Source organism: Lathamus discolor, chromosome W (genome assembly GCF_037157495.1).
Source record: "Lathamus discolor isolate bLatDis1 chromosome W, bLatDis1.hap1, whole genome shotgun sequence".
Taxonomy (NCBI): Eukaryota; Metazoa; Chordata; class Aves; order Psittaciformes; family Psittacidae; genus Lathamus; species Lathamus discolor.
In genome coordinates, this window is record NC_088908.1 from 24,873,039 (window position 1) to 24,888,296 (window position 15,258).

Here is a 15,258-nt window from a genome sequence, read left to right on the forward strand (position 1 = left end):
TGTTAGTGGCACTATGTCATTCCAGGTTACTGTTGCCAATGAGTGGGCATATGATGACGGTGCATTCCGTGTATGTTTTCGCCACATGGGTCGTGTACATTCGACTTCATCTGGGTCTCTGGGTATATCCCCGTTATTCTGCTTGATGTGATAGATCATCTCTAGGATGGCTGATTCCCTCAGAGACTGGATGCCTTTGTCTAAAGTAGTCCACTTGGCTGAACACCTCATAACATCATCCTTGTATGGAAACCTTTCTTTCACAGCTGCCAAGAGCCACCTCCAAAGACTGAGGGACTTTTTCTCTCTTGCAATTGCTTTGTCAATTCCCCCTTCTCTAGCAAGTGATCCCAGCTGCTTGGCTTCTGTACCTTCTAGTTTGTGACCATCGGCCCCATTGTCCCAGCATCGGAGCAACCAGGTGATAATGTGCTCCCCTTGTTGATGGGTAAACTCTTTTCACATATTCCATAGCTCAGTTGAAGTCCGAAGTCAAGGAGTCACCTCTTCTTCTTCTTCTTTGTCATGTGATGATGACTCCTTATCAAATGCTGGCTCGGGTCTTGAGTACATTGTTTCTTCATCTTGCTTCACCCTTCTTGCCTCTTTTTTGCTTTTTCTCTTGTGTACAGGAGCAACCGATATTGGTACAAATTGGTTCTCTGGTTTAGCTGCAGTGATTATCACTGTGGTTTGAGTAGCAACTTGTCTCTAGGGGTGGTGTAGCTGCTGTGCTTGGAGCTGTGGTAGCTGCGCTGTCTGTTGCATTCAAAGTTTGAGTAGCTGCTGTACTTGTTGCTGGGGTAGCTGTGCAGCCAAAGTTTAAGTAGCGACTGTACTTGTCGCTGGGGGTGGTGTAGCTGCACTGTCTGTTGCTTTGCCCTCAGATGCAGGGACATTTTTTTCCTTTTGAAGGTGCTGGATAGTGTTCAACAAGGCTCTGTAAGCATAGGGCAAGCCCCAGCACATTGCCAGGTCCGTCTCTGGTATGGCCAGAATGACAACACACCTCATTTAAGTGTTTTACTAATTTTTCTGGATTTTGCACTTGTTCGGTGCACTGGCCAGCCTTGGGGAAAATCTCTTGGTCCTCCTATATCTTCTTGAAATCAGACAAAATGGTCGTGGGCAAAACACTCTGTATGCGTGCCAACATGGTGATCCCCATCACAATCAGCAAACAGGTCTCAACAGTATTAAAAGGCCATTCAAGAACTTCAAAACTCAAATGATGCTGTAAATGGTCTGAGAGGGGGGCTGGGAGGGTAAAAGAATGTCTCCTTTGCAGGTTGACCACCCGAGAAGGAGAAAAAAGATGTGTAATTCCTAAGCACTTCTATTATATACCACCAAAAGTATAGAGGTGGTGACCACACTGGGAACATAAGCCAGATCAGTTTCATGATAGCAGCCTTCCAGTACCTGAAGGGGGCCTATGGGGATGCTGGGGAGGGACTCTTCGTCAGGGACTGTAGTGACAGGACAAGGGGTAACAGGTTAAAACTTAAACAGGGGAAGTTTAGATTGGATATAAGGAGGAAATTCTTTCCTGTTAGCGTGGTGAGGCACTGGAATTGGTTGCCCAGGGAGGTTGTGAGTGCTCTATCCATGGCAGTGTTCAAAGCCAGATTGGATGAAGCCTTGTGTGGGATGGTTTAGTGTGAGGTGTCCCTGCCCATGGCAGGGGGGTTGGAACTAGATGATCTTGAGGTCCTTTCCAACCCTAACTATTCTATGATTCTATGATTCTATGATTAATGATTCTATTGTATTACGAGTCATTAGCAGAAAGTACAATGAGACAAGAACCTTAGCCCAAGGCCCCCAGCCAATAAACACTAACACAGGAAATACCGGCTCAAGTAAGGTACAGTATGTTGAAACTGTGAGATCAAGAGAAACAACATTGAGAGCCAATATATCAGCATTGTGACAACTGACTATTAATCCAAAACAATGAATGCTTATCCCAAATATGATTAGACACACTCCGGTCAGATCTGTCGGTATCTCAACACTTTGTGCCCCACGTTGGGTGCCAGAAAGAACTGTCGTGGTTCCTCCTCCTGAGGGATGGGGAGGAGAATCAGAAGAATGTTACTCCCACGGGTTAAGATAAGAACAGTCCAGTAACTAAGGTATAACACAAATCACTACTGCTACCACCAATAATAATAATGATAAGAGAAATAAGGGAAGAGAATATGATACCACCCACCGAAACGAGCTCGACCGAAAAGATTGTGCCCTTCCAGGTAATTCCCAGTTGCCTCCCCAGGCATGACGTGCTGTGGTATGGAATACCTCTTTGGCTAGTTTGGGTCAGGTGTCCTGTCTCTGCTTCCTCCCAGCTTCCCCTCCTCCCTGGCAGAGCATGAGACTCACAAAGTCCTATTGCCAGTCTAAACATTTGAGCAGTAACTAATAACTTTGTTGTTATCAGCTCTGTTCCCAGGCCGAAAGTCAAAAACACAGCGCTGCACCAGCTACTAAGAAGGACAATAAATGACTGCTACTGCTAAACCCAGGACAGTTGATGTCATTTACCTGGACTTTTGCAAAGCGTTTGACACTGTCCCACATGACATCCTTGTCTCTAAATTGGAGAGACATCAATTTGATAGATGGACCACTCGGTGGATAAACAACTAGCTGGATGGCCATACGGAAAGAGTTGTGGTCAGCAGCTCAGTATCCGGCTGGAGACCAGTAACGAGTGGTTTCCCTCAGGGGTTGATGTTGGGACCGATCCTGTTCAACATCTTTGTCGGCGACATTCATAGTAGGATTGAGTGCACCCTCAGCAAGTTTGGTGATGACACCAAGCTGTGTGGTTCAGTTGATATGGTGGAGGGAAGGGATGCCATCCAGAGGGGCCTTGACACGCTTGTGAGGTTTGCAGATGCCATCCTTATGAAGTTTAACCATGCCAAGTGCAAGTTCCTATACCTGGGTCAGAGCAATCCGAGTCACAGCTACAGGCTGGGCAGAGAAGAGATTCAGAGCAGCCCTGTAGAGAAGGACTTGGGGGTGTCGGGTGATGAGAAACTGAACATGAGCCGGCTTCGGTGTGCGCTTGCAGCTTAGAAAGACCTCACTTGGAGTACTGTGTACAGGTCTGATGTCCTCAACATAAAAAGGACATGGAACTGCTGGAACAAGTCCAGAGGAGGGCCATGAGGATGATCAGGGGACTGGAGCACCTCCCATATGAAGACAGGCTGTTTAGCCTGGAGAAGGGAAGGCTGCGTGGAGACCTCATAGCAGCCTTCTAGAATCTGAAGGGGGCCTACAGGAATGCTGGGGAGGGACTATTCATTAGGGACTGTAGTGATAGGGCAAAGGGTAATGGGTTCAAAGTTAAGCAGGGGAAGTTTCAGTTGGATATAAGGAAGAAGTTCTTTACTGTAAGGGTGGTGAGGCACTGGAGTGTGTTGCCCAAGGAAGTTGTGATTGCTCCATCCCTGGCAGTGTTCAAGGCCAGGTTGGACAGAGCCTTGGGTGATATGGTTTAGTGTGAGGCGTCCCCGCCATGGCGGGGGGTTGGAACTAGATGATCTTCATGCCCTTTCCAACCCTAACCGTTCTATAATTCTATGATTCTATGAATGCTCCATCTGTGGCGGTGTTCAAAGCCAGGTTGGACAGAGACTTGGGTGACATGGATTAGTGTGTGGTGTTTCTTCACATGGCAGGGGGGTTGGAAGTATATGATCCCACGGTCCTTTTTATCCCTAACCTATGATTCTACAATGGCTGATTCCGTCAGAGACTGAATGCATTTCTCTGTCATGGTCCAGTTTGCCATATGACTCATAAGATCATCCTTGTATGGAAACCTTTCTTTCGCAGCTGCCAAGAGCTGCCTCTGAAAGCTGAGGGACCCTTTCTCTTTTGCAGTTGCTTTGTCAATTCCCCCTTCCCTAGCAAGTGATCCCAGCTGCTTAGCTTCCCTGTCTTCAAGTTTGTGACCTTCGTCACCATTGTCCCAGCATCAGCGTAACCAGGTGATGACATGCTCCCCTGGATGACAGGTAAAACACACTCTATATGTGTGCTAACATGGTGATCCCCATCACAATCAGCAGGCAGGTCTCAAGGGTACCCAAAGGTCATTCAGAACCTTCAGAACTCTCAAATGATGCTGTAGACGGTCTGGTGATGGGGGCTGGGAAAGTAAGGGAATGTCTCCTTCACAGGTTGACCACCCAAGGAGGGGAAAAATGATTTGTAATTGCTAATCACTTCTAATATATACCTCCCAAAGTATAGAGATGGTGACCACACTGGGAATGCAAGCCAGATCAGTTTCATGGTCAATGAGTCTACTGTATTCCAAGTCATTACCATAAAGTACAATGAAACAAGTACCTTAGCCCAAGGTCCCCAGCTGATAAACACTAAAACAGCAAATACAGGCTGTAAGTTATGATATGCTAGAACTGTGAGATCAAGAGCAACAATTTTGAGAGCCAATAAATCAGCATTATGATGATTTACTATTACTCCGAAACAATAAATGCTTATCACAAATACGTTTAGACACACTCTGGTCTGGAGCAAGGAAGAAGTTCTTTACTGTGAAGGTGGTGAGGCACTGGAATGGGTTGCCCAAGGAAGTTGTTAATGCTTCATTCCTGGCAGTGTTCAAGGCTGGGTTGGACAGAGCCTTGGGTGACATGGTTTATTGTGAGGCGTCCCCGCCATGGCAAGGGGGTTGGAACTAGATAATCTTAAGGTCCTTTCCAACCCTAACTATTCTATGATTCTATGTGTGGTGCTGCAGGCTGAGCCCAAGTCCATCCAGATACTTACTAAAGGCAGAGCTTTCTTTTCTTTTTTTTGTTCAGTCCAAATATTATCTTCTTTCTCAACTGTGGATATGTCTCATGGGTCTTAGCTAAATTCTCAAGAAGGTATAATTTATCTTTCTTGGACCTGTGGCTATTAGTGTTTGTGGAAATTTGTAGGTATTGGTGGTGGCTGTTTTCCCGACTTCCTTTAAAGAAGAAAGTAATGAATTTGAGCTTTCTCAAATGATGATACAAACCAATATTTGTCCGTCTCTTCAAAACCTCATTTGCTTTCCTTGTTGGTCAGAGTATGGTAGTACAAAACTATTTTAATAGAAGCTTATTGTTATTGTAAATGTTCTTGTGCGGTACACAATGCTCTAAACATTAACTTCTAAACATTCATAAAATAATTTGCTTTACCAAGTATTCACTGACTTGAATCTGACCATTCACCATATTAGAATCATAAGTCTATATATCTATGCAGGTAAAAGGATAGGTGTGAAAACACTGGTGATACCATGTGGCTTATTTCCCTTTGAGATTCTTCCATTACTGTGTATTTTTCTTCTTTCCTGGAGCAACTTTGCTACTGTGTGTAAGGGCATATAGAATCTGTGGATAAGCTAAGCATGCGCTGTAGATGTCTTTGGTTTTTGCAGTAAGTCTTTATGGTTAGATAGGATTACTAGCTTTAAAATTTTTAGTCATCATATAGGGTTCATTTTAATGATTGTTAACAAAGTGCAGTGCTTACCAATCTTAGACAAACCAAAACCAACAAGCTGGAAGATCATAATGCAGAGAGTTAAAACTATGACTTGTAAATTGACTTTAGACTGTTCTCTCTAAATAACATTTGAAATTACTTTCTGATATATATGAGGATAAAAAAATTAATGTAAAGCCACTATAGAATAGCACTGGCAATGTGGGGCAGGGGGAGTCATACAGTACCATTCTTTTAATCGAGTATTGGAAGGAAGAAATTCCACTTTAACAACCCCAAAGGAAATAATTTGAATATTTTAATGCACCAGCAAAATATTTGAATTTTCATGTAAGTTTTAGGCTAATAGATATTCTTACTTGGTCATCATTTGTTAGGAAAGTGACATCATTGTCAGTATTTTACAATTAAGTTACTTTGTACTGTGGCCAGATAGCATAGTTCATTTCATCATAGTGTGCTCATCTCGATTGCAGCACATCTTCATTGCCACCTCTTGATTGGCCTTTACCAAGTCATTACGGGCAGTGTGAACTGAAAATAGAAGTCCAGCCTAAAACTCATCACAGAGCTCACTATGAAACAGAAGGAAGCAGAGGAGCAGTAAAAGCGTCTACTGGAGGACACCCTGTAGTGAAGGTAGGAAGTTTGGTTTTCTTGAATAGAAGATAATTTTTTAACTACCATTATTGGTATTTATAATGCTGTGAATTGTTACTTTGTGTGAAGCTTACAGTCCTTCCCGGGTAAGATTTTCTCCCTTAAATGTAACTTGTTCAATGCAAAAGTTATTTTTCATGTTCAAAAACTTCATTTGCTACAGTTACAGTGAAAGTCACAATTTTATGCTGCATGTAGTTTTATGCTTGTGAATGGATTCACTGTGTAATAGTGTATTAACGTATTCAACACAAACTTTAAGGAAGAAGGGGTACACCTGAGGACAGATAAGAAAAATCACAATAATAGATTAGTTGAAGCTATACTCAAGTATGATATAGAATCATTTGAATCAGAAATCATCTATCTTTTGGTGTTGAGACAGCTTCTGAACACTGTAAATGCCTCTTGTCTGTGTTTCTGTTAGGTTATTTCTGTGAAATGGTACCCGTACATTCTGTTAACTTTCACTTAAATGCTTGGAGTAAATTAAACTTTACTCTTTTTAGCATGAACCAAAGGTTATTACTCAGTGTAATGGTAGCTATTGTCTTTAAAAAGCAAGGTATCACCTAATTTCATTAGATTTGGACTGGTTATCTATAAGGGCAAGTAGGAGTTGTTCTTGCCCTTTTTTGGGGGGGTGAGGTTGTTTTTTATGTTCTTGTTTTGTTTTGGATGTCAGTTCCAGAATCATGCAAGATTTATTGTCTCTTATGACAGTTTCAATCACAGAATCATAGAATGGGTTGGAAGGGACCTTAAAGATCATCTAGTTCATCTCACACTTGACCATGTCGCCATGTTCCACTAGACCAGGTTGCTCCAAGCCCCATCCAGCCTGGCCTTGAACACTGCCAGGGATGGGGCAGCCACAGCTTCTCTTGGCAGCCTGTGTCAGTGCCTCCCCACACTCACAGGGAAGATTTTTTTTTTTTTCTAATACATAATGTAAATCTACCCTCTTTCACTCTACCCTCTTTTGAGTTTCAAAAAAATCCAGTAGTGCAGGCAACAGTCCTCATCTGGCTAACATAGGGTCTTGATGTACTGACTGTTTTGATAACTGGTACCTGCCATTGCTGATTGCTTTGGCTGGGTTCTTTAGCTAATGCTAAATATTTCAAATGCTAATGGCATCTGAAGTGTATGATTTAAATACTTTGCAAATACCATCCAATTATTGTTGAGCTCAGAGTTAGATGTAAGGTCCTGGTAAATCAGGCTTGGCTTTCATAAGAAAGCTTTGCTGTCATTCTCTTTGAAGAATGTGTGGGTTTGGCATATGCAGGTATAACTGTGTGCGCAAGCTGTGATGTGTTTCTCCCTGACTTTTGGAGTTCAGGTGTGTACACAGTATCTTACTCTATGCTGGGAAGACTTCTGGACTAGTTAGGGATAGTCACTGATGTCTCCTTTAATATCTACGGTGATAGATGCCTCGTGGAGCTTAAAAGGGAATCCACCCTCTCATTCACCGGGCATGGGGAAGATTGTGCCAAGGAACTGTAGGAATTCTTAAGTTGCCTTGATTTATCAGTTTGTCATGTTCTTGGGTGAAAGCAATATCTCTGTACTTATTCACCTCAATGTTGCTTAATACTCTATCTTAATCCTAGTCCAGGTTAAGATAATATTTAACTGTTCATTTATAAGGCAAATCAGACAACAGTTATAAAATATTTATAAGACAAATAGGAAAGGAAAAAAAAATCTGATGACATCCAGGTTACAGTAGGGTTTGTCTTTTCCCCAAAACCTGGGATATAATCCATAATATTTCCTCTTCCAGCAAGATGTCAGACAGTGTTTCAGTACTTAATATTTCACTTTAGCAGACAATACTTTAAAAATGTATTTGATCTACTTAACCTAGACCAGTGGTTGGAAATAACTCACCACTATGTGAGATCAGATGCAAAGTGCTCATAGGATTGGCATAATCAGTCCCCATTCTTTTTCTCATACTCATACTGTAGTATAAACATGTTATCTTTTTCTTTTTATAGTTTATTCCTCCTCTCTGGCAAGTAAATTCTGTCATGCTTTATAACTACATCAGGTTTGGAACACCTCTAAAGTTATAGAGCTGTTATATATATAATTTCTGAGGAGAGTAGCTCGAGAGAGAATGCCTTCAATGCCTGAGTAGGGGGAAGGTCCAGGAGCCTCAATTCAGAACAGCAAGAGCCACTGAGGAAGCATCAAGTCCTCAACAGGACATGCCCAGAAGCCAGCAGCTCAGCTGACTTGAGCAGCTGACTCACAGGGGGTGGCACCAGGAGGAGCGGCATCAGCCCTGACTGGTTAAAAACCTGCCCCAGGGAGCGCAAGCGACCAGGAGCTGGGGTCGAGGCAGTATGCACAGCAAACAGGGCTGGTCAAGGCAGTCTGTGCAGCAGTTTGCATGGGAAGGCGAGCGGAATGGTGAGCACGTGCCTTATGACCAGGGCCCAGTCTGGGAGCTCTGCTCTCACTGCCCCGGCCGTGGCCAGCGTAGGCACCCAGACAGAGCAAACGATGAGGGGAGGCTGCAGTGCAGAGCTCGGAGTGTAGAGAGTGCCTGCACTGGTCTCGTGAGGGGAGGGTGCACAATGGGCAGGACTGCACTCCGGGCTCCCTGGTGGAGGTCCTCCTACAGCAAGTAGCTGAGCTGTGGGACGGTGTCAATAGGTTGAAAGATATCAGGGAACCTGAGAGGAAGCTCCAAGCCTAAACTGTGCAGGGGCCTCAAGCGTCCACTGTAGCTCATGGAGGAAAGAAGGAGGCTGTTAACCCAGGAAGCTGGGAAATAGTAACACAAAAAAAAAAAACAACCAACCAACAAAAAAAGGAGGAAGAGGACAATTAAAAGCAAGGGGCTTCTTCCTAAATCTTTTGTCCCCACCCAGAACTGCTTCCCAGTTATGCAGGGGGCTGATGAGGAAACACACTTGCACCAGAAACAAACGGCTGGTGCACTGGTAAAGAAGATCTCACCTGGTGCTGCCAGGAAAAAGCTGCAGGTCATACTGGTAGGGGACTCTCCTTTGAAAGGAACAGAGGCACCCATCTGTCGGCCTGACCCAATCTCAAGGGAGGTGTGTTCCCTACCAGGGGCTCGGATCAGGGATGTCGCAGAGAGGCTGCCTGCTCTAATAAGTCCCACTATTACCCACTTCTAGAGATCCGTGTGGGTGCTAGTGATATAAATAGCAGTAGCCTGGAGAACGTAAAGGACTACAGAGCCCTGGGAGAGGTGGTTACGGTCCCTGGAGCTCAGGAAGTCTTTTCCTTGATTCTCCAGGATAAAGGGGAGGACCTTAAAAAGGCTAGGAGGATTGGCCAGGTTAATAAATGGTTAGAAGGGTAGTGCCATAGTCAGGGGTTTGGGTATCTAAAACATGGGAGGCCAGGTCTACTGGAGGCTGGTGGAGCTGGTCTGACAAAGAGGGGTAAGAGTGGTTTTGGTAGGAGGCTTGCCAGACTGGTCAAGAAAGCTTTAAACTGGATGTGTTGGGGGAAGGGGGCATCATTCCATCCCAGCATACCCAGTCAGTTGCCAGCTCCTTTCTTGGAGAAATATAGAGATATTCCAGCTGCTCCAGCCAATGAGCCGGCTTCATTTGGAGCTCGGCTCAGATTCCTCTATACAAACACCCGTAGCATGGGGAACAAACAAGAGGAATTAGAGATGTGTACATGTTTACAGAGGTATGATGTAATAGGCATCACAGAAGCATGGTGGGATGGCTCCTATGACTGGAGTGTTGGAATGGAAGATTACAGAGAAGCCCGGCAGGCGGGGAGGTGCAGTTGCTATTTATATTAGCGATAGGCTGGAAAAGTATGGAACTCTGTCTGGGGACAGGTGATCAGTCAAAAGAAAGTTTATAGGTCAGGGTTTAAGGGAGAAAAGCTATGGGGGACATTATTGTGGGGATCTGTTACAGTCCGCCTGATCAAGAGGAATCTGTGGATGAAGCACGCTACAGACAGATAGGAACAGCCTCACATTTGCATGCCCTTGTCCTCATAGAATCATAGAATAATTAGGGTTATAAAGGACCTCAAGATCATCTAGTTCCAACCCCCCTGCCATAGGCAGGGACACCTCACACTAAACCATCCCACCCAAGGCTTCATCCAACCTGGCCTTGAACACTGCCAGGGATGGAGCACTCACAACCTCCCTGGGCAACCGATTCCAGTGTTTCACCACCCTAACAGGAAAGAATTTCCTCCTTATATCCAATCTAAACTTCCCCTGTTTAAGATTTAACCCGTTACCCCTTGTCCTGTCACTACAGCCCCTGATGAAGAGTCCCTCCCCAGCATCCCTATAGGCCCCCTTCAGGTACTGGAAGGCTACTATGAGGTCTCCATGCAGCCTTCTTTTCTCCAGGCTGAACAGCCCCAACTTCCTCAGCCTGTCTTCATACGGGAGGTGCTCCAGTCCCCTGATAATCCTCATGGCCCTCCTCTGGACTTGTTCCAGCAGTTCCATGTCCTTTTTATGTTGAGGACACCAGAAGTGCACACAATACTCCAGGTGAGGTCTCACAAGAGCAGAGTAGAAGGGCAGGATCACCTCTTTCGACCTGCTAGTCATGCTCCTTTTGATGCAGCCCAGGATACGGTTGGCTTTCTGGGCTGCAAGCGCACACTGCCAGCTCATGTTCATTTTCTCATCGACCAGCACCCCCAAGTCCTTCTCCTCAGGGCAGCTCTGAATCTCTTCTTTGCCCAATCTGTAGCTGTGCCTGGGATTGCTCCGACCCAGGTGTAGGACCTTGCACTTGTCATTATTGAATTTCATAAGGTTGGCATCAGCCCACCTTACAAGCGTGTCAAGGTCCCTCTGGATGGCATCCCTTCCCTCCGGCATATCAACCGGACCACACAGCTTGGTGTCATCGGCAAACTTGCTGAGGGCGCAATCAATCCCACTGTCCATGTCAGCGATGAAGATGTTAAACAAGACCGGTTCCAACACCGATCCCTGAGGGACACCACTCGTTACTGGTCTCCAGCCAGACATCGAGCCATTGACCACAACTGTTTGTGTGTGGCCATCCAGCCAGTTCTTTATCCACCGAGTGGTCCATCCATCAAATTGATATCTCTCCAATTTAGAGAGAAGGATGTCTGCCATGATTTTTCAAATGTGATGGACAGTGGCTTAGCAACTTCATTCGCCAGCTCCTTTAGGACCCGCGGATGGATTTCATCAGGTCCCATGGACTTGTGCACGTTCAGATTTTTAAGATGGTCTCGAACCAGATCCTCTGCCACAGTGGGCCCAAGGTCTTCATTCTCACAGTCCCTGCATCTACCTTCTAAGACCTGGGTGGTGCAGTCAGAGCCTTTGCCAGTGAAGACAGAGGCAAAGAAGTCATTAAGAACCTCAGCCTTCTCCAAATCCTGTGTAGCCAGTTCTCCCGAAAGCTTCCTCAGGGGGCCTATGTTGTCCCTAGTCTGTTTTTTGTTTGCTACGTACCTGTAGAATCCCTTCCTGTTATCCTTAACATCCCTGGCTAGGTTTAATTCTAACTGGGCCTTAGCCTTCCTAGCCTGGTCCCTAGCTTCCTGGACAACATCCCTGTACTCTACCCAGGCCATCTGTCATTGCATCCACTTTTTTATAAGCCTCTTTTTTTCTTGGAATTTTCCTCAGCAGTTCCTTATCCATCCAAGGAGGTCTCCTGGCTCTCCTGTCGCAGTTCCTTCTAGTTGGGATGCAGCACTCCTGAGCTTGTAACAGGTGATCCTTGAATATCAACCAAGAGTTTTGGGCTCCCCTGCCCTCCAGGGCTATATCCCATGGAACCTTACTAAGCAGGCTCCTGAAGAGGCCAAAGTCTGCTCTTTTGAAGTCCAGGGCAGTGAGCTTGCTACACGCTCTTCTCACTGTCCTGGGGATCTCAAATTCGACCATCTCGTGATCGCTGCATCCAAGGCTGCCCTGGAGTACCACATTCTCAACAAGCCCTTCCCTGTTGGTGAGCACAAGGTCAAGCATGGCACCTCTCCTTGTTGGCTCCTCTATTACTTGCAGAAAGAAGTTGTCTTCCACACAACTGAGGAACCTCCTGGATTGCTTGTGCCTTGCAGTACCATCGTTCCAACAGATGTCAGGGTGGTTGAAATCCCCCATGAGAACAAGGGCCTGAGAACGTGAGGCTTTTCCTATCTGTCTGTAGAGTACTTCATCCACAGGTTCTCCTTGATCAGGCTGCCTGTAACAGATCCCCACAGTAATGTCTCCCATGGCTGTTTTCCCTTTAACCCTGACCCACAAACTCTCTGTAAACTGCTCACCTGTCCCCAGACAGAGTTACATACTCTCCAGCCTATCCCTAACATAAAGGGCAACTCCCCCTCCCCGCCTGCTAGGGGCAGGGATTTTCTAAAGATCCTGTAACTTCAACCACCCTGACATCTGTTGAAGGGACGGTACGGCCCGGCAGATGCAATCCAGGAGCTTCCTCGATTGTGAGGAAGGCAACTCCCTTCTGCAAGTAATAGAGGAGCCGACAAGGAGAGGTGCCATGCTTGACCTGAAGCTCACCAACAGGGAACGGCTGGTTGGAAATTTGACACTGCAGGGCAGCCTTGGTTGCAGCAAACATGAGATGGTCGAATTCGAGATCCTCAGGACAGTGAGAAGAGTTTACAGCAAACTCACTACCCTGGAATTCAAGAGAGCAGACTTTGACCTCTTCAGGAACCTGCTTAGTAAGGTTCCATGGTTGTCATGGTTTAAACCCAGCCACAAACCTCGTTCACTCACTTCCCCCCCTTCTTTCCCTCCCCCTGCTCCCAGAGACGGAGAGGAGAATTGAAAAGAATGCAACTCCCATGAGTTGAGATAAGCACAGTTTAGTAACTAAGGTATAACACAAATCACTACTGCTACCACCAATAATAATAATGCTAAAGGAAATAAGAGGAAAGAATACAACACCTGAACACCAGCCAACCGATAACTCGCCCCACTCTCCCCAGCCGAGCACCGACCGATACCTTGTCCAACCCTGCAGTAAACTAGCCCTTCCGGGTAATTCCCACTTACATCCTGGGCATGACGTGCTGTGGTATGGACTACCTCTTTGGTCAGTTTGGGTCAGGTGTCCTGTCTCTGCTTTCTCCCGGCCTCCCCTCCTCCCTGGCAGAGCATGAGACTCACAAAGTCCTTGGCCAGACCAAACATTTGAGCAGCAACTAAAAACATCGGTGTTATCATCTCTCTTCCCAGGCCAAAAAATGAAAACACATCACTGCACTAGCTACTAAGAAGAAGAAAAATGACTGCTACTGCTGAACCCCGGACAGTGGGATATAGCCCTAGAGGGCAGGGGCCCCAAGACTGTTGGTTGATATTCAAGGATCACCTGCTACAAGCTAAGGAGTGTTGCATCCCGACTAGAAGGAAGTGCAGCACAAGGGCCAGGAGACCTCCTTGGATGGATAAGGAGCTGCTGAGGAAAATTCCAAGGAAAAAAGAGGCTTATAAAAGTAGGAAGCAAGGACAGGCGGCCTGGGAAGAATACAGAGATGTTGTCAGGGAAGCTAGGGACCAGGATAGAAAAGCTAAAGCCCAGTTGGAATTAAAGTTGGCTAGGGATGTTAAGGATAAAATAAAGGGATTCTATAAGTACGTAGTGAATTAAAGACAAGTTAGAGAGAAAGTGGGCCCTTTCCGGAAGCTATCGGGAGAACTCGCTACCCTGGATTTGGAGAAGGCTGAGGTTCTGAATGAGTTCTTTGCCTTAGTCTTCACTGGCAAATGCTCTGACCGCACCACCCAAGTCTTGGAAGGCAGACGAAGGGACTATGAGAATGAAGACTCTAGGACAGCTGTAGGAAAGAATCTGGTTTGAGACCATCTTAAGAAGCTGAACTTACACAAGTCCATGGGACCTGATGAAATGCATCCGCGTGTCCTGAAGAGGCTGGCGAATGAAGCTGCTAAGCCACTGTCCATCGTATTTGAAAAATCATGGCAGTCAGGTGAAGTTCCCAAAGACTGGAAAAAGGGAAATATAAGCCCCATTTTCAAGAAGGGGAAAATGGATGACCCGGGGAATTATAGACCAGTCAGTCTCACCTCTGTGCCTGGCAAAATCTTGGAGCACATTCTCCTGGAAGGCATGCTAAGGCACATGATAAACAACAAAGTGGTTGATGACAGCAAGCATGGCTTCACTAAGGGGAAATCCTGCCTGACCAATTTGGTGGCCTTCTATGATGGGGCTACAGAACTGATGGACAGGGGTAGAGCAGTTGACGTCATCTACCTGGACTTGTGCAAAGCGTTTGACACTGTCCCACGTGGCATCCTTGTCTCTAAATTGGAGGGACATCAATTTGATAGGTGGACCACTCGGTGGATAAAGAACTGGCTGGATGGCCACACGCAAGGAGTTGTGGTCAATGGCTCAATGTCCAGCTGTTGACCAGTAACGAGTGGTGTCCCTCAGGGATCGGTGTTGGTACTGGTCTTGTTCAACATCTTTGTCGGTGACATAGACAGTGGGATTGAGTGCACCCTTAGCAAGTTTGGTGATGACACCAAGCTGTGTGGTTCAGTTGATAGGCTGGAGGGAAGGAATGCCATCCAGAGGGACCTTGACACGCTTGAGAGGTAGGCTGATGCCAACCTTATGAAGTTTAACCATGGCAAGTTCAAGGTCCTACACCTGGTTCGGAGCAATCCCAGGCACAGGTTGGGCAGAGAAGAGATCCAGATCAGCCCTGTGGAGAAGGACTTGGGGGTGTTGGTCAATGAGAAACTGAACATGAGCCGGCTTCAGTGTGTGCTCGCATCCCAGAAAGCCAACCGTATCCTGGGCTGCATCAAAAGGAGCGTGACCAGCAGGTCAAAGGAGGTGATCCTGCCCCTCTACTCTGCTCTCGTGAGTGCACTTGGAATACTGTGTGCAATTCTGGTGTCCTCAACATAAAAAGGACATGCAACTGTTGGAACACGTCCAGAGGAGGGCCACGAGGAAGATCAGGGGACTGGAGCACTTCTCATATGAAGATGATAGGTTGAGAACGTTGGGGCTGTTCAGCCTGGAGAAAAGAAGG

The 15,258-nt window shown here is 46.1% G+C and overlaps 1 protein-coding gene across 6 annotated transcripts in view; it reads left to right on the forward strand.

Annotated features, from left to right (window-relative positions):
- Positions 1 to 15,258, forward strand: part of LOC136004357 (nuclear factor of activated T-cells, cytoplasmic 3-like) — a 128,088-nt gene that overhangs the window by 44,473 nt on the left and 68,357 nt on the right. For all 6 annotated transcript variants that reach the window (XM_065660823.1, XM_065660825.1, XM_065660826.1 and 3 more), the window contains exon 3: positions 6,003 to 6,165. In XM_065660823.1, the coding sequence (XP_065516895.1) occupies positions 6,003 to 6,165 (163 nt within the window). The remainder of the gene's footprint in view (positions 1 to 6,002; positions 6,166 to 15,258) is intronic.